The sequence below is a fragment of the Camelus dromedarius genome, chromosome 9 (assembly GCF_036321535.1).
Source record: "Camelus dromedarius isolate mCamDro1 chromosome 9, mCamDro1.pat, whole genome shotgun sequence".
In the NCBI taxonomy this organism is placed as follows: Eukaryota; Metazoa; Chordata; class Mammalia; order Artiodactyla; family Camelidae; genus Camelus; species Camelus dromedarius.
Window position 1 is genome coordinate 77655354 of NC_087444.1, and position 20687 is coordinate 77676040.

The window sequence follows — 20687 nt, forward strand, 5'->3', positions numbered from 1 at the left end:
AGACCCAAGCTCCTCAGCCCGATACTCACAGCCCCTGTCGTCTCATGCAACTGATCCTTCCTGGAGCCATACCTTGGGACGTTAGCCCTGGTTTGGGGCCTCTGCTCCAAGTGGCTGCTCTTTCTGAAGCCCCTTCCCTCCCGGTGAGCATGCACCTCCCCGGCCCTAAGCACCCCACCCTCACGGTCCCGTGGTCTGGTCAGGGATGTGCACAGCCTGAGCAGAGAAGTGGGAGGCAGGCCCTCACCTCCAGCCACCGATGCAATCATTGAGTGGCAACTTCACGACTTTTATTTGTGGTGCCTGTGCTTTGTCTTGAAAATACCTTCTCCCCCTGCCCAGGACAGTGGGCCGGGAGGGGGCAGCAAAAAATAGAAGACGTCCCTCCCTATTGCACATGGACCCTATATACAGGCCCACCTGGCCGAGGCCGGTGGGACTCTTGGCACATTCTTGGATCCCTGTTCAGGAGTGGGAGGGGCAACTAGGGTGGTATCACACGTGAGAGGGGGACCTCTGGGCGGCCACTCTGGTCCTGGCGCTTCTTGGTCCTTGGTTCCTTCCTGGTCCCCCCTCCAGCCCTGGCCCCCCCTCAGAGACATCCCCCTACCTGGCTCAGCCTCCCACCACCACCGTGACCTCGGACGGCCCCCCCTTGGCTCCTGGGGATTCGGTACTCCTCTCCCAGCCTGGAAGTCCCAAGGGAAGGTTATGGCTTCTCAGACTCCCCCGGGAGCCTCTCACTCATGTTCACGCAGGGGAAGGGGTGTGTGCGGCAGAAGCAGCTGTATAAATATGGGTGCAGGGGGAGGGCCTCCTCCACAGTCACTTGGAGAGTTTGCTGATGACGCGAATCAGGGCTGCATTCTCATCCTTGAGCCGCTGGTTGTCTGCCCGTAGGTCGGACAGGGCCTGAGAGATGGGACGGGGTCAGCCAGCTGGCCCTGGGCAGGCTGAACCCACTGCCCGCCCTTACTCTCTGCCCACAGCTCCCCATTAATACTCACCTTCAGCTCCTCCTCCAGTTCGGCCGCCTTCCGCTCCAGGGCCCTGCGCTCCTGGAATAAACAGGTGAAGATGAGGGCAAGGGACAGGAGTTCAGGGAGGGCCATAGGTCGAGTACGGCTGAGAGAGTGGGGAAAGGGCAGAGGAGCAGGTGAGAATCCAGACCCACATGGGTTTGTAAGGCTGGGGACACTCCCGGCCCCACTCCAGCCACCCCTACTCACGAATCTCTCCAGCTCCAGAAGGGCAGGCCTCTCTGCAAAGCGCTCCTGCCTCTGGTGAGGACAGAAAAAGAGCAGGGTCAGAGAAGCATCCAAACCTCAGTGGCCAGAAAGGAAAAGCAGCAGTGAGAGGGGGAAAGGCAGACCAAACTGCTGGGGCCCAGACCTCAACACCCACTGCTCAAGATAAGCCCAGCCCTTCTTGGCCAGGCCCCGTTTCTGACGTCATAGCCCCTCCCCTCCCCAAGGGTCCCCCAAGTTCCACCTCCCAAGGGTCCTAGCCCTCCCCTCAGGCCCCGCCTCCCAGAGGTCCTAGCCCCGCCCATAAGCCCTCCCCCACCCAGCTGCCCAGATTCCTCCTCTCAAGGGTCCCAGCCCACCACTCAGCCCCTCTCCTCGGTCCTCTGTCTCTACCTCCACCTCCCGAGGATCCTGAGCAAATGAGGCCCCTTCCCACCACCTCCAGGGTGTCCTCACCTGCGTGGCGCGCTCCAGCTCTACCTTGAGCTGCGCCAGCTGCAGCGTGGTCTCGGTCAGGGCCTCGCGAAGTCGTTCGTTCTCAGTCCGCAGCTCTGCGTACAGCTGGGGACACCAGGAGGAGGGACCCGGGGGTCAGGCCTGATGCCGAGATACGTTTGCGGGGGAAAGGGCTGACTGCAGCTTGGGCGAGGCCGGGAAAAGGCCGGATGCGCAGATGGATTAGAGCCACTAAATAGGGGGCTGGAGGGCAGGTATACATAAGCCAACTTGTGGGGGGTCAGTCAATGGCACAATCATGGGGTGGGATCGCGAACCTTCCTGAAGCCTCCGTCCGGTTCTTCTGATTCTGGCTCGGGTTCTGGGTTCAGGTCCCGCTGCCTGCGGGATGAGGGGCCACCCTCAGGAGTGCTGGGGTGGGGGCGAGCAGGGCGTCACAGGGGCGTACCCACGGACCCCCCAGACAACCCAAAACCTTCCTGCCCACCCTTTACCTGGATTCTGGGCTGTGATCTGCCAGCGCTGGCTCCGCCTCCTCCCCCTGTGGGCGGGCAGAGGTGGGGTTGAGCCGGATGCTTGGTCCCACCCCCACCCAGCCTCCAAGGCCCACCCACAGCCTCAGCAGACCGGCCTGGGCCTCATCCCTCACCTCCGCAGGCCCCCTACGCTCCTTGACAACTTTGCGGTGCTCCCTGGTGGCCTGTGGTCCCTGCCCTTGCCCGTCGGGCGCCTCTGCTAGGGAAGAGGCAGGAATCAGCTCAGGGACTTGTGGAGGGGGTCCCCTCAGCGGTGTCAGGGTCCCTGGGCCCAACCCCCAGGAAAACGGTTGGACTGTAGCGGGAGGGATCGGCTGGGCCCAAGAGAACGACTTTCCTCCAGAGACCAGACCTCACCTCTCTGGGCAGGGCCATCAGAGCTCTGGACCCCAGGGACTCGGGGTCGCCGGGAAGGGTCCTGTGGGAGAGGGGCAGGGGGGTCAGAGGACGAGGGTGTCTGGTACCACCCACTGTCCATCACCTGACCCCTCTCACCAGGCTCTGCAGGCACTTCTCTGGCTCTGGGGCCTTCCCTGCGGCCTTCTCGGCCTCCTTCAGGTCCGTCAGAGTCACACCCTGGCACAGAGACAGGGCAGTCAGGTCCAGCACACAGGGCCCAGCCCCAGCATTCATCCTTCAGACCCACCAGTCCAGGCCCAGCCCATACCTGTGTGGACCTCCGAGACTGGCGCATGAGGCGAGAGCGAGCTTTGCGCTGGGATTCAGACTCCTCATCCCGCACAGGCATCTGGTAGGACCTGAGTGAAGGGCCCCCGACCTCAGGGAGGGTTCCCTTGGACCCTGCCCTGTCCCATGGCCGACACTCTCGGGGAGTCACATTGTGCCAGAGGACTTCAACTCCCCCAACCGTGGGACACACTGTCCCTTGGGAGCCACCCTCACAGGACCGGGGACTCCTGGGAAATGTATTTTCCTCCCCGCTGGGGAGACGGCGGCCTCCCACTCCCTCTTCACCTCACCTCCGGCGGTCCCGGGAGTCCGCTGGGGGCGCTGCAGTGACTACGGGGGCATTGGGCTTCACTGGGGACTGGGGCTCCGGAATCCTGGAGGGAGGAGTGGAGTCATTCAAAGGAGGCAGCCGCCTGGAGATCTCAGACCTGTGTGAATTCATTCATTCGGCAAATGTTACTCAAGCTCGCATGCATTACGTGGCAGGCACCAGACACAGCAGCGAGCAAAAGAAAGAAATGATCTCTGCCCCGATGACTCAAATCTGGGCAAAAAAGATGCAAAACAATAGCCACAAAAAGACTAGAACATCACATACTACATCAGGAGGGTCAAGCCCTCTGGAGAAAAAAAAAAAAAGAGCAAGGACAGGAGGCAGGAGGGGTGCGTGTCTGGCTGCTGCTGCGCTCACCGAGAAGCTGACATTCACACAGACCTGAGGGAGGGAGGAAGGAAGCCCTGTGGGTGTGAGGGGGGAGCTGCAGCGAAGGTCTGGGCCGGAGCCTGCCTGTGTCAGAAAGGGTGAGTGGGAGGAGGCGGGGGGAACGGGGGCCAGATCACCGTGGCCTTGGAAGTGTACCAAAAGGGAAACTAAGACCAAGAGTTGGGGGAGGCAGGGACCAGACCCCAGAGAGCGAATGGCCTTCCCCAGGATCATGCAGACAAGACTGGTACCTGGACCTGCCTCCCGCCCCCGAGAGGGGCCCAGGGGACCCTGAATACTCACGGGGCAGAGGACTCTGGCACATTCCGTGAGGGTGTGGGGGTAATTCTGGCAAGACGGGGCTCCCTGGCCTGGAGAGAGAGGAAAGGAGGGGGACTAGTCTCCATGACTGGGCAGGGTCTGGTCCCCTGCCCATCACCCTGCTCACCTGAATGGAGGTTCCCTCCAGCCGCGAGGAGGAGGCTGAGCGCTGCAGCCCAGCTGCAGAGGCGCCCCCAGCCCCCTGCCTATCTGCGGGACCTAGGGCACCAGAGCTCCCCGTCTTCTGGAGGCCAAAGCGCCTGGAGAAGGTGACCTCTTCTGGGGTCTGGAGAAAAGAAAGGTGTCAGTCACAGAGAAAGGGTCCCTCTTCTCAGGAACTTCAAGTGTTACCTCCAAAGGGACCACAAGGAACTACAACTATGGGGCAGGTGCAGCCAGGAAAAGGCAGTCCGCTGTGCTAGAGGATTCTGGGAAATGTAGTCTTCGCCCTCCCTGCCCTGCCTGGAGGCATGCAGTAAGCCTCCCGGCCTAGCATGGCCTCAGGACACCCAGACTCACCGTAGGGCTCTTGGGGCTAGAGAGTGGTGGGGAGGAGACCCCGTTGAGGGTTCTGGATTCTGCGGAGGGGTACTCTATGGTGCAAGAAGGGGGAGAGGTCACAGGAATATGCCAGCTGCCTCTGAGAACCAGCTCCTCCTCCTTCAGCCCCAGGGGTCCAGGCCCTCAGCCCCTCCTCTCTCGGACCCAGGAGTCCAGCCCCCAGCCCCTCCTCCCTCACACCCAGGGGTCCAGGCCCCCAGCCCCATCCTCTCCAGATTCAGGAACCCAGGCCCCCAGCCCCTCACCTGAAGGGCCTTCTTCTCCCTCATCCTCATCCCGGATGGGGAGCCCCCCCGCCCCTCCAGGCCGGCGCTCCTTGGACAAGTCCTGGAGGGAGATCTTCTCACGGCTGCTCAGACGACATACGGAGCTCCTGGTGGAAAGGGGAGGTGTTGGGGGCCAAACCCCATGGAGCCTCCAGACCACCTACCCTCCAGGCACCCCTCCCTACCTTCGGTGTTTGCTGCTGGAGGGCACCTGGGACTCCTGGCCCCTGCTCTGGGAGGCTTCCTTTTGGTTCCGTAGCTGCAAGGGAGAAGGGGCTGCTGGGGAGGGACACAACACATGGACCCTCCTGGGTCCCATGCCCCCAACACTGAGGGCTACAGGCACAGCCCTGCTGGTCGTGCCTAACTCGATGCTCCGACTACAGGTCCTCAGGTCTCTGGTTCCCCAGATGGGCGGGGCCGGGTGGGGGGAAATCTGCGGACTCATTCAAGTTTTCCTACCATCGGCACCCTGGGTCTCCTGCTTCCAAGGGCCTCCAAGCTTCCTGGCCTCCAATCCTGTCCCCAGAGGGGTCCCTCTACCTCCCAGGGGCGACCTGCCCAAACGTCTCCCAGACCCTTCAGCACACCCAGACCACGGGCTGGCAACCCCCGCCTCCTCCCTTAAGGCTCTCTCTCAGGCACTGCTCCCAACAGGCATCAGTTCCCAGCCTGCCGTTTTCACACAGCTCACACTGCAAATCCATGGCAGCCCAGGGTTCAGACCCTAAGTCCACACCATTCACCCCCTCACTCAGATTTTCCAGCAACAATGCCTGGTCCAGTGCTGACTGGAGGGCATCCCAGGGGTGACGAGGCCCGGCCCAAGCCCGGATAGACCACCCCCATCTGGGCCCCAGGCCCCGCCTCTCCCCAGGACCCAGCTGTGCCCTTCCTCAGGGCTCTCCACTGGGCCCGTCACTAGCCAGGGAAGGGCAGGTGCCCCGGCTCGGCCCGGCCAGCTGCCAGAGACTCACGTCCTCCTGCTTCCGGGCCAGCTCCTCCAGCAGGCTCAGCACCTCCTCATCTGCCAGGTCACAGGGTCGCTGCCCCTGGGTGGGCAGGGGGAGAAGGGCCGATGAGGAGGAGTTGTGGGGGCCCTCCCAGCCCGCCGGCCCCGGGCGCCCCAGCCTGGCCCTCACCGCGTGGGTCAGCGAGTCCATGCCCCCACCGTGCTCCGCCAGCAGGCGGCAGGCGTCCTCCACGCCCCAGTGGGCCGCGGCGTGCAGGGGGGTCCAGCCGTCCCCATCCCGCAGCTCCGGGTCGTAGCCAGCCTGAAGGAGCAGCCTGGGGGCCAGGGAGGCTCGGGTCAAGGACCAATACAGGGGCTCTGGGCCAAGGGCTGATGTCAGCCAGCCGTGCTGTGGTGGCAATACCAGCTGTGACAGTACCGGAAACAACCCGCCACGTGGTAAAGAGCCACTGCCCCGAGCACCACCCCCTGCAAAGTGACCCCCTCTTCCCCTGGCTCTGACCCCTCCCCTGGCCCATCAGGTGGCCTCTGGAACCCCGCTCCTTGTACCTGTAGGGGTGAACTCTTTTGACAGTCACCCCTGGTTGTGGGACAGCCCCAGAGTAGGTGGGGCTGGGGGTTCCACAGCGCCCAAGCCTAAGGAAAGGATGAGACCCCAGAAGGGGTGGCCTAGGGGCAGCGCTGTACGCAGGAACCCAGGCTCAGAGCAGCAGTTCTCGAACAGGGAGGCACTGCCATGTGGGCACCTGGCCATGTCTGGAGAGGTTTCTGGTTGTCATAACTTAGGGGTGGGTGCCAAGGAAGCTGCCAGCCACCCTACAGGGCAGAGGACCGCCCCATGGTGAGGACCCATCTGGTCCAAATGTGACCAGTCAGGAGACAGAACCCCGGGCTCAGACGATTCCGGGGGGATATTCACCACGTCGGACCACTCAGTCTGGTTAGAAGTCCAGGGCAGTTCTGGGAACTCAGTTTAGGGCAGACGTGTCTGCTCTCAGAGGGCTGGATTTAGGTTGGGTCAGTGAGGAAGAGCTAAAGCAAGGAGGGGAAGATGGGGAGATGAGGTGTCTTGTAAAGAACCTTTTTACACAAAAGCTCGTCGGAGCTGACTCTGCCCCAGCCGTGCTGGGCACCCTGCTACTTCCCCGAGCACGCGCCCACCTCAGGCCCCCATTCTCTCTGCCCGATGAGTGTTCTCGGGGCGTCTCGGCATTTCTTGCAGCCACTCCCTCAGCGGTCACAGAGGGGCCCATCCTCACGGAGGGACTCCCCCCTCTGCACTCGCCTTCTCCCACTGCCCTGTTTCTGTCCCTCAAGGCCAGTAGTTATCAAGTGGGGATGACGCTGAACCCCAGGGGACACTGGGCGATGTCCAGAGAGGTGCCTGGCTGCCGTGACTGTGGCGGGGTATGGCTCGGGCATCTAGTAGGTGAAGGTCACGGATGCTGCACAACATCCTGGTGGGAACAGGATGGCCGCCCAGGGTCATCCAGCCCCACGTCACCCGTGTGGAGGGGAAGACCCCTCTCCAAGCACTTAGGGCCCTGGGATGTGACCTGCTTCCTGGGTCACTTGTCTGTCTCCCCGACGAGGCTGTGAACTGCACGTGGGCCCAGATCCATCCTATTTGCTGCTGTAAGCACAGCACCCAAAAGACATTCAGCAGGTGCTTAGCAAGTGCTGAGTGAATAGCGTCAAGTATAAATACACACTTCTACTCTGCCACCTATCTTTAACCAGGAGAATGCCGGCTACATTCTTTCCAAAATCCAATCAGCACAACATTACTAATGTAAATTCCAGCTTTTCCCTCTCTGACAAACACTTTACCAAAATACGCAACTTTTTTTTGGTGGGAAGAGATTGTCCTGACTTCTACTCACTTCCTGAGGCCTGTGGAAATAAACCTTTATGTACTTAAAGTTATACAGAATAAGAATAAAATTAATAACAAAACCAAAAAAGCCAATCAACAGATCTGGTTGTGAACACAAACACATAATGAGGGGCAGAAATGAAATTATGGTCAGTGAGTATCTCTTAAGTCAGGGAACAACCAAAATGTCTCAGTCCTGCTGCAGAGAATGAGGCTGCCCATGGACATCGATCCTTCCTTCCGCCTGTAATAATGGCACCCCGCTTTCAGTGGGTCATACGGCCACCCGGCTGAAGTAGAACCTCCCAGTCTCCCTCACAGCCAAGAACGGCCAGCTAAGTAGGGTCTGGCAAATGGGATGTTAACAGTGTATGCCACTTCTGGAGTGTTTTTTCAAAAGGAATGGAGGTTTGCTCCCTTTGCCCTCTCCTTCTTCCTGCTGGCTGGGATGCAGAGGCAATGGCAGGAGCTGAAGCAGCCACCTCAGACTCCGGGGTGGAAGCCATGGGCAGAGGAGGGCACTCCCTCTGGGACTGGGCACATCACTGGGCCTGACCATTCACAGCGTCCCATCCCCCTTGCTGCAGGAATTGGCCCTGGGATGGACAGGTGTGGAAGGTGGCCCAGTGAGTGTCAGACCCAGGGCTTCCACTGGAACTACAGAGGACAAGGCACTCCACCTCCGAAACAAGGGAAGCAGCCAGGACATGAGCCTGGAGCTGTCAGCGGTCATCCTAAGTTCCCTACAGGGAAACCTTCCCAAAAATTCATCACTCAGAGGTGAGCAGAGATGGAGGGATTCACCTGAACTCCACTTTCATACCAAAAATACAGGACAACATCACACGAGGGAGAGAGAGAAAGCAGAGAGCAGGGCACCTGAAGAAGCGGAACCCGCTACTCCGACATTCCTGTCAGTCAGAAGCGGACAAGATGCAGGAGAGGATGGGAGGGAGTACGTCCTGCAACAACTTAAAAGACAGATGCGCCAAGTAACCCGGCCTTGAAGTATGTAACACAACAACTGATTCAACGACAAGAAGAAAACCCGCAGCCACGGTGGGACGTTTCACGGCCTCTCACAGCAACTGACAGAATAAGCAGGTGGGGAAAAAAGATCACTAAGGATATAGAAGACTTAAATAGCACAACTGCAAAGCTGACCTCGTGACCTACATAGATCGCTGTGCTTTGCAACACAGCTCTTTTCCAGGTTACGCGCACTGGGCTATGAAGTGAATCTCAATGAATTTCAGAAACCTGGAATCACACAGAACCCATCCTCCGACAGCCCCGTGCAGTGACGGCAGGAAATGCGTACAGGCAGCCCTCAGAGATGCTGAGGGCTCAGCTCCAGACCACCGAGGTAAAGCAGGCGTCACATTGCAGCAAGGTGCACGAACTCTGCGGTTTCCCGGTGCACGTGGGAGTTATGTCTTCACTGCAGCGTCGCCTAGTATAGCGTGTGATGGCGCTACATCTAGAAAGCTAGTGTGCATACCTTCATCAAAAACACTTTATTGCTAAAAAATGCTTACCATCGTCTGACAATGCAGGGTTGCAACAAACCTTCAATTTGTAAAACAAACAAACCCCACAGTATCTGCAAAGCACGATAGACGAGGCAGGCCTGGAATGAAACGATGACTAGAAAATGCTATGTGTTCGGAAACGAATGACATACTTCTGAACGGCGCATGGGTCAGAGAGGATTGGCAGCTGGAAAATGTTTTAAACTGAAGGACAGAGAGAAGGCTGCACATCAGACCTGCAGACGCAGCTGAGGCTGTACTCAGAGGGAAACGCGTGGCCTTAGGCGTGTGGATTAGAAAAGGACAGGAGTGGAGAAAACCCACAGGAAGGTGTGAGACAGCGAGAAGGAGCAGGGGAAAGGGAGGGTCTACACCAGCCCAGCTCACCTCATCACTTCGATGTAGCCCTTGGCGGCGGCCACGTGCAGGGCAGAGGCCCCCGTGCGGGGATGCCGGGCCTCGGGCATGGCGCCCCCGTTCAGCCAGCACCTTGTGTCGTGAAGGAGCAATTCCTCCTCGGCCCGTCTGGCTGCCTCCACATCCACCCCTGGGAGGACGAGAAGGGGGAACAGGTGGAACTCACACCCCGAGATCCAGGAAGCACACGGTGGTACCCAGCCTGGTCCCCCTGCTCTGTGGGCGCCAGGGACTCAGGGACCTGGACCAGCTCAGCACTTCCCAGCCATGCTCTGTGCGGTCCTGGGCTCCACTGAGGGTCTCCGACTCACTGCTGGAGGCTGGGAAGATGGAGACCGCAGGCCTTTTCCCATTTTAACCCAAAGTATTGCCTGTGTCATTATTTCTAAGTATAAAACCTCCAGTTCACTGAGCAAACGCAGCGTTCGGTCACCCTGACATCTCCTAGCACTGCCAATACAGCCCTCAGCCAGGCATTCGGTCACCAGAACCACGCTGAGCACTCATGAGGACATACCCAGCAAAAAGCCACTGAGCGGTGTGCGTCCCGCTGGGGCGGCAGCACCTGCCCACCAGGCGCAGATGCGCTCTCGGCGTGCCATCACCTGCACCAGCTGGCCAGAGGCCAGCACGCTTCCTCACCGGTCGATTTCACTGTCTCCGACCGGTTTCGCAGCAAGCTGTACCGTATTTATGGCTGCAAAAGGCCAGTTATGACTTTCAGTTAACTGTGGATCGAAACAGTCAGCTTTGCTGAGGCTGGAATGTCATCTGCTGGCTGTCACTGAGAATCTGTACTTTGCAGGTTATAAACTACTGAGACGGGAGTCAAAAATGGCCTTTTCTAGAGAATGTGTGCACCTTCTCCTGGGAGTTTTATCACCGGCTGTTACTTTTGCAGTTGTGACATTTCTCACTCACCCCAGTGCTGCCCAGAGCTGAGCCGTCCTGCACAAAAGCTGTCAGCCACGTGCAGCTACGGAGCACCTGAACTGTGGCGTCTCCCCTCTGAGATGTGTAGTAAGTGTGAACCACCCACCGGGTTTCCAAGTATGATTTTTTAAAAAATGTGTGGCAGCTCACAAAGTTTTTTTATATTGATGTCTTGGACATACTTTTGTTAAATAAAATGTTATTAAAATTAAGTTCACCTGTTTGCTTTTTCTTTTTTGAAATTCACCTACTTGAAAATCCTCAAAGACGCACATGGCTCGCACCGGCTTCCCGCAGGGCAGCGCTGGCACGGACCCCGTGCACGCTAAAACGTGACAGAGGCAACCAAAGCCCCACGCCCCCTGCCCACCTCATCCTGCTCCTTGCGGCCCGAGCGGTGGCCGCCATCACAAACCTGCTTTCACAAATGCGAACCTGGTTGTATGTCCTCATTACAATACCTCAAACGTCTGCTCCAGGGTTACAGTGGGACCCCTGAAACACAATACCCCACCAGGACCAAATCCTTCCGGGTCCGGCTGCACATTGGCGCCACCCGGTGGCACCTGGGCGCTGGAACTAAACTCCAACGGGCTCATCTGTGAGTCTCCAGTGGCTATCCCAGGAATGCATGGTTGGTTAGGGCACATCTCCCAGGCCCAGACTGGGGTGGGGGCCTGCAGAGTGCGGGGGACTCAGAGACCCATCCTCTCCCACTCCTCTTCAAAGGGAATCGCCTACATTCAGCCCTGTTACAGATGCAGGCGCCCTGCTGCGGGAAGGGCGGAGTTTGCCGGCCTTTCATTCAGCAAACGCAGTTACGACCTGCCTGTTCATACCCATCCTTCTGCAGTTCTGCCTTTTGCTGAGATTTGCCCGAGTTTATTAACAGAGCTCTTGATGGAGGTTGGCAACCTACGTCCTGTGGGTACAGGCCACCTGTTTGGTCTTTTACTTTCTTCGTGGTGGCAGTGGTAAAAAAATGTAAAATAAAGTTCACCTATTTCACTATTTGAAAGTATGCCATTCAGTGGCATTCAGGACACTCATAGTGCACAGCCATTGACTCATCCATCTGTGGCACTTTTTCATGCCCCCAGTGGAAACCTCACACCCCATTCATCAGTCACTCCCTGTACCTCCCTCCTAAGGCCCCTGGCAACCACCTACCTACTTCCTGTCACTGGAAGGCACTCGTGTTTGTAAATAAAGATTTAATAGAATGTGGCCACACCCACTCACTTACATATCCTGCCTGCCTGTTGCCCCCACTGTGGGGGGCAGGGTGGGCACTGGTAAAATGACAGCGCATCCTGAAAAGCCTAAAATATTTACTGCCTAGAACATCCGCCAAGCCCAGCTTAGGTCATTCATTTATAGATTATCAATTGATCCGCTTTTCCTTTGGTGTCAGCCACATCCTCTCACAATGACAAACGACAAGACGTAGGCCAGCGGGTGGAGGGCCTCCAGCAGGTGGCCTAGGTGTGGAACAGCTAGAACACTGGGAATGCAGGTCTTCAGCTATGATCCAGGGTGGCCAGCTGTTTCCCACAGCGGCCACAACCACCAATGCCCCTGCCGGCCAGAAATGGGCGTGCCCTGGCCCTGCCTCGCCAGCCCTGGGACTGACTGCCCACGCTGCCTGCCTTTGAGAGGGAGTCCCTCCCTCCGCCTGTCTCTGATGTTGGGATTCTGAGTGGGATTGCTTCAAATGTTTCAGAAACTCTTCAAGTGTCCTGCCCAGTTCCAAGTCCCTGTGGGTCCTCAACCATGGCCCTTCAGAGTAACGTGGCCAGGGGGTCCTGTCGGCACAGGACACCATGCTGCGGCCTGGGCTGTGGGGACGGCATCCATAGCGGAGCCGTTGACTGGACTGGCCAGCATCCATCCCGCCTCTATAACGTCTTCCTTCTCCTCACCCCTGCTATCAACCCACCTGGTTGCGACATGACTGAGCCCCACAGCGTGGCTCCACGGGCGCCCACGTCACCAGGCCTGACCATCCTCCCTGCCACAGTGACCGGCTCAGGGGCAGGCTTGTGACCAAGGCCCAGGCTTGCATCAGGCAGAGGGCCGTGGCCAGGACTACTGAGGGACCTACTTCTACTTCAGCTGGGGTATCAGCCTGCACTGCTGGAAGCCTTGCTAAGCATCTCACTGAGAGAACCTGCCCAAGAATGACGTCAGTGCAGAGTTCAGCAGAGGGATGGGGGGATGCTTTTAACTTTGTCTGTGCCCCTGGATCAAACCATGCCTGAAGTCCATACAACTCCTAGATGTCAGTTACACAAGCCCATAAATTGCCTTCTTTTTTTAACTGTGGTAAAATACACACAGAATTTACCATCTTAACCATTTTTACACACGCGGTTCAGCAGCATTAAGTACACTCACGCTGTTGAGCAGCCACCATTACCATCCATCTCCAGAACTCTCTCCTCCCTGCATCCATTAAATAACTCCTCACCCTCCACTCCCCCAGCCCCTGGCAACTACCTTCTACCCTCCATCTCTATGAGTCTGACTATTTTAGTCAAATCCCTCACATACGTGGAATCACAGTATTTGCACTTTTTGTGCCTGACTTATCTCCTTAGCACACCATCCTTAAGCTTCACCCATGCTGTAGCCAGGGTCAGAATGCCCTCCTTCTTCAGGCTGGGTACTAGTCCACTGCACGTACACGCCACATGGTGCTTGTCCAGGAGGCATCCTTCAATGAGCACCTGGGCTGTGCCCACCCTTTTGCTACTGTGAACAATGCTGCTGTGCACAGGGGTGTGTGAGACTCCCCTGGCCCGAGCCAGGTTGCCACGGGTTCTGGTGCTCGCAACGAGTCACGCCTCATTCAGCAGCTGAGCCAGGAGGTCCGGAGACCTTCCAGCGGCGACCCAGATTCTGCCCACCACACTCCGCCAAGGCTTCCGTGTGAAGGCGAGCATCACAGGGCCATGTGGGCCAAGGCCTCTGGATCCCAGAGGCAGCAGCCGCGGTGCTCTTTGCAGCCTGTCCCACCCCTAGCAGCACAGCAGAGAGTCCTCCCGTCAGTACCACCAGCCTTTGTGCCTGCTTGGCCCTACCGGCCAATATCTCCCCCCCACCTTCTCCTTGCCCTGCAGAAGGGCACACAGGCCCCCGTGAGAAGGTGACGTGAGCTACAGGCAGTTCCTGTAGAAACACACAGAACATCTGAGAAATCACCCACCCCTGCTGGCCATTCTTGGCCCAGAGAAGCGGCCTGCAAGCATCGCCCTGCAGACTACTTTTTAACTACAGAGGGAGGAAGATGCCTCTGAAGTAGAGTCACCTGGGCGACCCCCTGAAGGAAGTTTGAAGTTACCACCACCAGTAACGGGGGGGGGGGGGGGGGGGGGGCAGACAGACCATGTGTCCCCGAGGCACGTGCTGAGAGGTTCCTGCCAAGGATGCTGAACTGAAGAACCAGTCAGGTCCAGGCTGAGGGACCACCGTGTGAAACAGGGGAGGTGAGGGGAGTGAGGGCTGGTCCAGAGGGAGGGAGACCAAGGTGACAGGAGGGCCGGGTACAGGGAGGGAGCCGGGCAGGTCCCGAAGCAGCGGGATAAGGCGACAGTGCCCAAGATAGGTAACATTTCACCATCACAGTCAGCGTCCAGACGCTGAGGGGAGAGAAACAGTGTCCCACCCCCGTGGCGGTTACGAGGAAAGTGGCCTTGTTTTACATCTGGGCTCCTGCGTCTCCCCAGGTGGGCAACCGTGTCCGAAACATCTCAAAATGGTTCAGGAAGGAGAGGGAGGAAGCCAGGGAGGAGGAAGAGAAAGAGGGAGGGAGGGAGGGAGGAAAGGCGGGGAACGGCAATTTACGGATGGGGGCGGGGAGAGGGAGGAAGCACATGCAAATGTGCCAAAAGGCAAAACCCGCAGAGCCTGTGCTTTATGACTCCGCTTATACAGAACGTCCAGAACAGGCACATCTGTGGAGACAAAGCCAATGGGCGGCTTCCCGGGGCCGAGGGGGCTGGAGGATTGGGGGGTGACAGCTCAGGGGTGTGGGGTTTCTTTGGGGATGATCAAAATCCCCTAAAACCAATGTGGTGATGGACGCACAACATTGAGTGTCAATAAACTAAAAAAACAAAACAAACAAACAAAAAAACAACCAGATCTATACTTTCAAGGCTGAGCTGTCCGCACCGAGTCCTGCCTCCATAAAGATGCTAAAGAGCTCCGGTCAGTCTCAGCGAAGGCCATAAAGCCACCTGTCGGACTGCAGTTGAAACCCGCCTCTGAGTTGGAAGCTTTTCGAGATAAAAAGTGGATGAGAGGAGGGAGGAGACCCCGGCGCTGCCCTAGTTTTGCTCACTCCCCAACATGAACCAAACAGGGACCTCAGCCGTCCATCTCAGGAGCCCTGCAAGGCTCCCACGGCCACCAACACATGACCTGCCTGGGTCAGGCCTTTGGCCCTCCCATCCCAGCCAGAGCGCTGCAACCCGACCAAGCCAGGAACCCGGGCGTCACCTGGGGCTCCCCGGCCCATGTTCTTCATCAGCCTCCCTGCGCCTGCACGGCCCCCCAGACCCACCAGGCCCTGCACTCACACCTTCTCATGACTGAACCCTGACCACTGGCTCACTCCAGCAACCAGACAGTCACCCCCACACACAGAGAGCGGGGCTCCAGAAGCCATGCTTATGACCCTGCACGGCTGCAGGGCTCCGGAGACTCAGTGATGCTACCTGCTGTCCCCCACCCAGCCTTGCCCATGCACCCTACATGCCATCTGGTCCTAGACAGCTATTTTTAGGGGGGTGGGGGGAGGGAGGCCACAAGCCCCTCTGAGATCCTGCTAGAAGTAACATACACTCCGCCTAGAAAACTGAACTGGCCACATACAGGCCTTGGGGGGTCCTGAGCCCCATATTAGGGACCCCTGGGGTTCAGCGGTCCTGAGCCCAGGAGACCGGTCCCCCAGAAGCCTCTGCATCCCTCTGCCTGCCTGCTAGTAAAACTCCCACGAAGACCTGCAGTCTCACCTCATTGGCCCCTGGACCTGCCCTGCCTCAGTTTCCTCAGTTACTCAGAGGACAAGACAAAGCTTCGGGTCAATGATGGTTTGTGCTCTTATTCTGTGTGGAGCAGAGACACAAGCACTCCCTCCAGTGCCTCGATTACTCGATTAACAGTCCCAGCAACCCTGAGGGTAGGTGTTCACATCCAGTTTCCCAAGTATGGACAGTGAGGGAGGTGAAGGGGGTCAGGGTCCTAGGAAGCGGAGGGCCCGCCCTTGGCAGCCCCCGAGGCCCACCTCTGCGGGCGATCTCCGCCTTCAGCAGCCCCTCCATGGGGTCAGACTCGGCCAGGTCCAGGGGCAGGTCCCCATCGCTGTTGACAGCGGCGATGTTGGCCCCATGGCTCAGGAGGTACCTGGGGGCAGGGCGAGGTCAGGGCCGAGGGCTCCAAGCCCTAGCCCCAGCCCCCGTCAGGCCTCACCCATCCTCCCCGCCTCACCTGGCGATGTCCAGGTAACCACAGGAGGCGGCCACGTGTAGGGGCGTCCAGCCCTCGTTGTCTGCCTGGTTCACGGTGGCGCCCTGCTCCACCAGGAAGCGCACCACCTCCAGGTTCTCGTCGATGCAGGCCTGGAGGGCGGGGACAGGGCTGTCAGCCCTCACCCACTCGACACCGCACTCCTGGCAAGACTGGACTCCTGATGGGGATCCAGGCGCCAACTGGCCACAACATTCAAGGAGAGGACCCCAGTGGCCCTGGGATAGGCCCTGCCCCCAGAGGCCCCTCCAGCCACCTAGCTGTTTAAGACACCCTCCCCACCCCGGTTTCCCAGTGGTCAGGTCAGTCAGGCATCTGGAGCTCACTGGAGACCATGAGAGGAGGGCTCCCAGCAACCAGGCAAGTAGGAACTGGATAGAGAAGAGAGGGGTCTTCATCCAGGTGTAGGAATTCTGACTGATGCTTACAGGTGAGATGTTCTCCACAGTCACCACTGGAGGGTGGGGCTTCCAGTGATGGACCAAAGGGAAGAGACCTGACACCTTCCCCTCAGACCCAGGGGTCCAGCCACCAGCCTCTCCTCCCTCAGACCCAGGGGTCCAGCTCCCAGCTCCTCCTCCCTCAGACCCAGGGGTCCAGCCACCAGCCTCTCCTCCCTCAGACCCAGGGGTCCAGCTCCCAGCCCCTCCTCCCTGAGACCCAGGGGTCCAGCCCCCAGCCCCTCCTCCCTCAGACCCAGGTGTCCAGACCCCCAGCCCCTCCTCCCTCAGACCCAACAGCATCTCTACAGGAACTGACCATGGCCCTGCCTCATACCCGGAAGGGAGACAGCTAGATCCCCGGGGCCCAAGGCTGTGCAGGGCTGGTAAAGTCTCCAGGTCCCTGGGAATGCGGGGCAGAGCGAGGGTACTAGGAGGGATTCCTACACTGGGAGACACGGCCGTGTGAGCATGTGCCCAGGGCCTGGGGTCCAAGGAGAGGCAGCTTCCATGCACTGAGGGCCTACTATGCACAGGGCGTTTCCATGGGCCATTGTCCCTCATCCTACCGCTGTCAGGATCCTGTTTCATGGAGGAAGAGTCAAAGCTCAGGAGACAAAAGCCCTTGCCCAAGGTGGCACAGCAAGCGGGCCCGGAGAAGGGACTAGGCCCAGGGCACACGCAAACTCCAGGTGGCCACTGGGACCCGAGCAGCGCCTGGTAGATGGCGGTGGCCCTGGACTCCTGGGTCCTCAGGGTAAGTTAACCCTCAGCTCCCTCACCTCTCCCAAACCATCCATCTGCAGAAGAGTGGAGGAAGCTACGAGGGCCAAGAGCATGAAGTCATGGAAACTCAGGCCGCGAAAGGGGGGCCACACGTGCCCTGGGAACGGGATGAACTCTGGGCTCCGTTTATTTCCACTCGGTTGTCATGGTGATGGGGGGGGCAAGGAGGGAGATGGGCCTTTCCCTTTCAAGGACCTGGCCGGGCACAGGCATCCATGTGAAAGATGGCTGAGGCCCGGGCACCAGGGATCCAAAAATCCAGGCACCAGCCCCTCCTCCCTCAGACCCAGGGGTCCAGGTTCCCCGACTCCTCCCTGTTTAGACCTAAGCATCCTGGCTCACAGTCCTTCCTAGTCCAGACCCAGACCCCTGGGCACTAATTACAAGGCAACTTCAAGGAAGGGGTAGAGCACACCAGTCACCTCAAGCAGCTGACAAACCGGCCTGAGGTAGGGACTGAGGCTTGAGAACTTCCGGGGACACAACCTAGGCAGGGACCAATGCCTGGGGACCTGCTCTGGGAAGGATGCAGAGCAGAAACCACAGCCCTAGGTCTCACCCAGACCATGTGAGCAGCTGTCCCGGGTTGCCCGAGGCTGGGGGTTTCCTGGGACCTGGGACTTTCAGTGTTAAAACCAGGCCAGTCCCCGGCACACCAGCCAGCACTGGTCACCAGACACCCAGACCTGACCCAAACCCCAGCTGCCCCGCTGGCCAGCTGTGTGACCTGAGGCAGGGACTCCCCCCTCTGAAGCTCAGAGGCCCTAATCCTTCAGGCCTCCTGCAAAGCCCTGGAAAGGGAGTTTACCAAGTGCGTGCCTGCCGTGGGGGTTGAGGGGGGTCCCACTTGACAGGCCAGGCTGGAGTGGCCTTTGGCAGGGCCCCGGCCCGTGGGGGGGCTGCAGAATGGGGCTTGGCCTGAAAAACAGATCCAAGAACCCCTTCGGGAAGGTCCAAGGGAGTCAGGAGTAGGCATGGTGGTAGAGGAAGGGGGACACTGAAGCCTGAAGCCTCTTTCCTGGGTGTGCCAAGCTCTGAGATCCCGCAAGGCCTCAGGAAGTGGGACCCTCCTTGAGATGGAAGACAATGTCCCAGATAACACTGGGGCCTCTGCAGGGGACAGACCTGGGGAGAGGGAAAGAGAAAGGGGGGAGGGGTACCACTTAGACCAGGGGCTGCAACCCCTCAATTGAAGGTCTACAGTGCTTCATGAAGGGTGTTTGTCTTTCTTCACAAGAGCTCTGCCTGGGAGGGACTGGCTACTGGCCCCATTTAACAGATAAGAAACCTGAGGCACAGAGAGAAAAGACACTAATTCAAGGTCACAAAGTTGAGGAGCTGAGATGAGAACTCAGGTCTGTCCCATTTTCCTAAACTGCTCCTCTTCCCAGGAAGTGGGCCTCTTCAGGCATCTGTCTCATCCTCCTACCCTCTGCCAACCTTTCCTTCCCAGGGTCCTCTCTGCGTCCAAACCCTGAGGGTTCTGGCAGGGAAAAGAGGGCTGGGGGCTGAATCCATCTGGGGAGAATAGGAAGGAGATGGCCTCAGGGACAGAGCGAGGGGATGGAGGATCTTCTGTGGCCTGTCCCTGGTGGTCCCACTGGAGGAGGGGAAGGAGTGATAAAAGCACCCAAAATCAGAGAGCCCTGGTTCTGGGACATAAGGTGGCCCTGGTTCTGGAACACGGGAACACTGGAGGCAGAAATCAGGGTGTCTTCTTGGAAAGGCAAGGGGACCCAGACTATAGAGAGTGAGGACTAACAGGGTTCTCAAACCCTCAGTATGGTGCTATGACATGGGGCTAGAAGAGATCGTGCACTCTGTGGGAGGGAGAAGCTGCCCAAATCCACAGGAGAGTATCAGAGCAGAGAAAGCAAGATAGCCAGGGGATAGACAGGTGGCCCAAAGCCAGGAAGAGGTGGATGCCTTGAGTTTGCCCAGAAAAAAAAGGTAATGGTGCAGGTCTAGGCAAGGCAAGAGGAGTGAGGGGGAGAGCAGGTGCCTGGAGAAGAAACATCCCTGAGAGAAGGCCCACAGTGGGAGGCTTGAGGTGGCACAGGACCCGGAAGGAGAATGAAGAGGGCAGGAGGCAGAGGAGGGAGCAGGGGAGAGAGGATGCACTGGCCCAGATGGGGCAAGCATCCACTTCAAGTGCACAGAGCCTTGAAGGCAGTGGCTCAGGAAGGAGCATCCTTAGATAGCAACAGATGACAGAGACCAAGGACGAGAAGGAGAAACCCGAAAGGAGTGTCATGGAAGGTGCTGGACCTAGTCAAAGAGGTGGCTCAAACCAGAGACCAGGGGAGGAAGCAGCACAGACCCAGGAAAGACAAGGGTGCTGCGCAGTGGAAGTGGTACCTGCCTAGAGGGGAGAAAACGGGCCAGAGGTGCTACAAGTATTGCCAGAAGAGGTGGCGCTGGTGGATCTGGAAGAAGCAGCACAGACTCAGGAAAGAGGTGCAGCAGTGGGCGGCAGGGTAGAGAGGGCACTGGCGGAGATGGCCCGGGAGAGACTAGTAAAGAGGGTTCAAGGTCGGGGAAGAGCAGCTTCAAGCGACAAGACGAGGACCGGTGAGGTGGGCTGGACTGGGGCCCTCAGCAATGGCTCAAGTCCAGTGAGAGGGCAGCGCAAGACGGCAAAGACCAGGGCCAGTCCAAGTGGTTCGGGATTGGAAGAGGGGAGCTCGACGTAGGTGGGATGGGAAAGGGAGTCAAAACGGGAGGGAAAGGACCGGGGCGGCAACCACGGTGCACACCAGGACTGGGAGGGAGGGTGCTCGAGGCGGCGCAGACCCAGGGCGGATCAGGTCCCCGGAAGGGGCCCGGGCGGGAGCGCTGACCTGGTGCAGGGCGCTGATGCCGTCGGCGTTGGTGGAGTCCAGCACGGCGCGGGCGGGCTGCGGGGCGGTAGGGTCGGGCTCGGCGCCGGGGCCGGGGTCGGCCGCGCGCAGCATCAGGCGCGCCTCGTCCAGGTCGCCGCCCGCGCAGGCCGCCAGGAACTCGGCCGCGCGTTCGAAGCGCACGGTGCGGGCGCGCCGCTCCCCGGGGCCCGGCTCGGAGCCCGCCCGCGCCCCCCACCGCCGCAGCTGCTCCTGCCGCCGCTCCCGGGCCGCTGCCGCCGCCGCCCCGGAGCCCGACCCCGGGCCGTCCTCGCCCGACATAGCGCCGCCCGCCCGCCCGAGAGCGAGCGAGCGACGCCCAGCTCTGAACCCTGAGCCGCCGCCGCCGCCCGCCCCGGGGCCGCCGGGAACTGCCGCCCGCCCCGCGCTGCCGGAGGATCTACCGGCCCCCGCCCGGCGCGCGACGTCACCACGCCGCTCCAGGGCGCGCTGGGAAATGGAGTCCGCAGCCTGGAGAGGTGAAGGGCAGCCGCAGCAGGGAAGGCCGCGGGGGGCGCTGGGAAATGGAGTCCAAGAGC

General features: G+C 59.4%; 1 protein-coding gene across 6 annotated transcripts; it reads right to left on the reverse strand.

The window, feature by feature from the left end:
• Positions 1–268: 268 nt before the first annotated feature.
• Positions 269–20495, reverse strand: PPP1R12C (protein phosphatase 1 regulatory subunit 12C). Of its 6 annotated transcripts, none has more exons than XM_064489691.1 (22): positions 20110–20495; positions 16005–16135; positions 15802–15920; positions 9549–9708; positions 5923–6067; positions 5758–5832; positions 4966–5039; positions 4760–4887; positions 4473–4546; positions 4081–4239; positions 3936–4003; positions 3220–3357; positions 2907–2997; positions 2735–2815; positions 2597–2657; positions 2353–2438; positions 2198–2244; positions 2021–2114; positions 1704–1808; positions 1230–1280; positions 1008–1058; positions 269–912 (listed from the first exon to the last, which is right to left on the reverse strand). In XM_064489691.1, exons 1-22 carry the CDS (start codon positions 20428–20430, stop codon positions 826–828), a joined length of 2346 nt encoding a protein of 781 aa, XP_064345761.1. In that variant the 5' UTR covers positions 20431–20495; the 3' UTR covers positions 269–825. The 6 variants fall into 6 exon arrangements, with proteins under 6 accessions (XP_064345761.1, XP_064345762.1, XP_064345759.1 ...); XM_064489692.1 differs by having other exon boundaries at positions 2353–2435; positions 20110–20494; XM_064489689.1 differs by lacking the exon at positions 20110–20495 and adding an exon at positions 16370–16623 and having other exon boundaries at positions 2021–2084.
• Positions 20496–20687: the final 192 nt, after the last annotated feature.

What these genes read in the sequence shown, in the direction of transcription:
- PPP1R12C (XM_064489691.1), bottom strand. Translation starts at nt 20,430, where the DNA reads ATGTCGGGCGAGGACGGCCCGGGGTCGGGCTCCGGGGCGGCGGCGGCA. An exon ending in AGTCTCGGAGGTCCACACAG is followed by an intron (nt 2,816 to 2,906) that starts GTATGGGCTGGG and finishes TCTCTGTGCCAG; the next exon opens with GGTGTGACTCTGACGGACCT. An exon ending in AACTGGAGGAGGAGCTGAAG is followed by an intron (nt 913 to 1,007) that starts GTGAGTATTAAT and finishes CCCATCTCTCAG; the next exon opens with GCCCTGTCCGACCTACGGGC.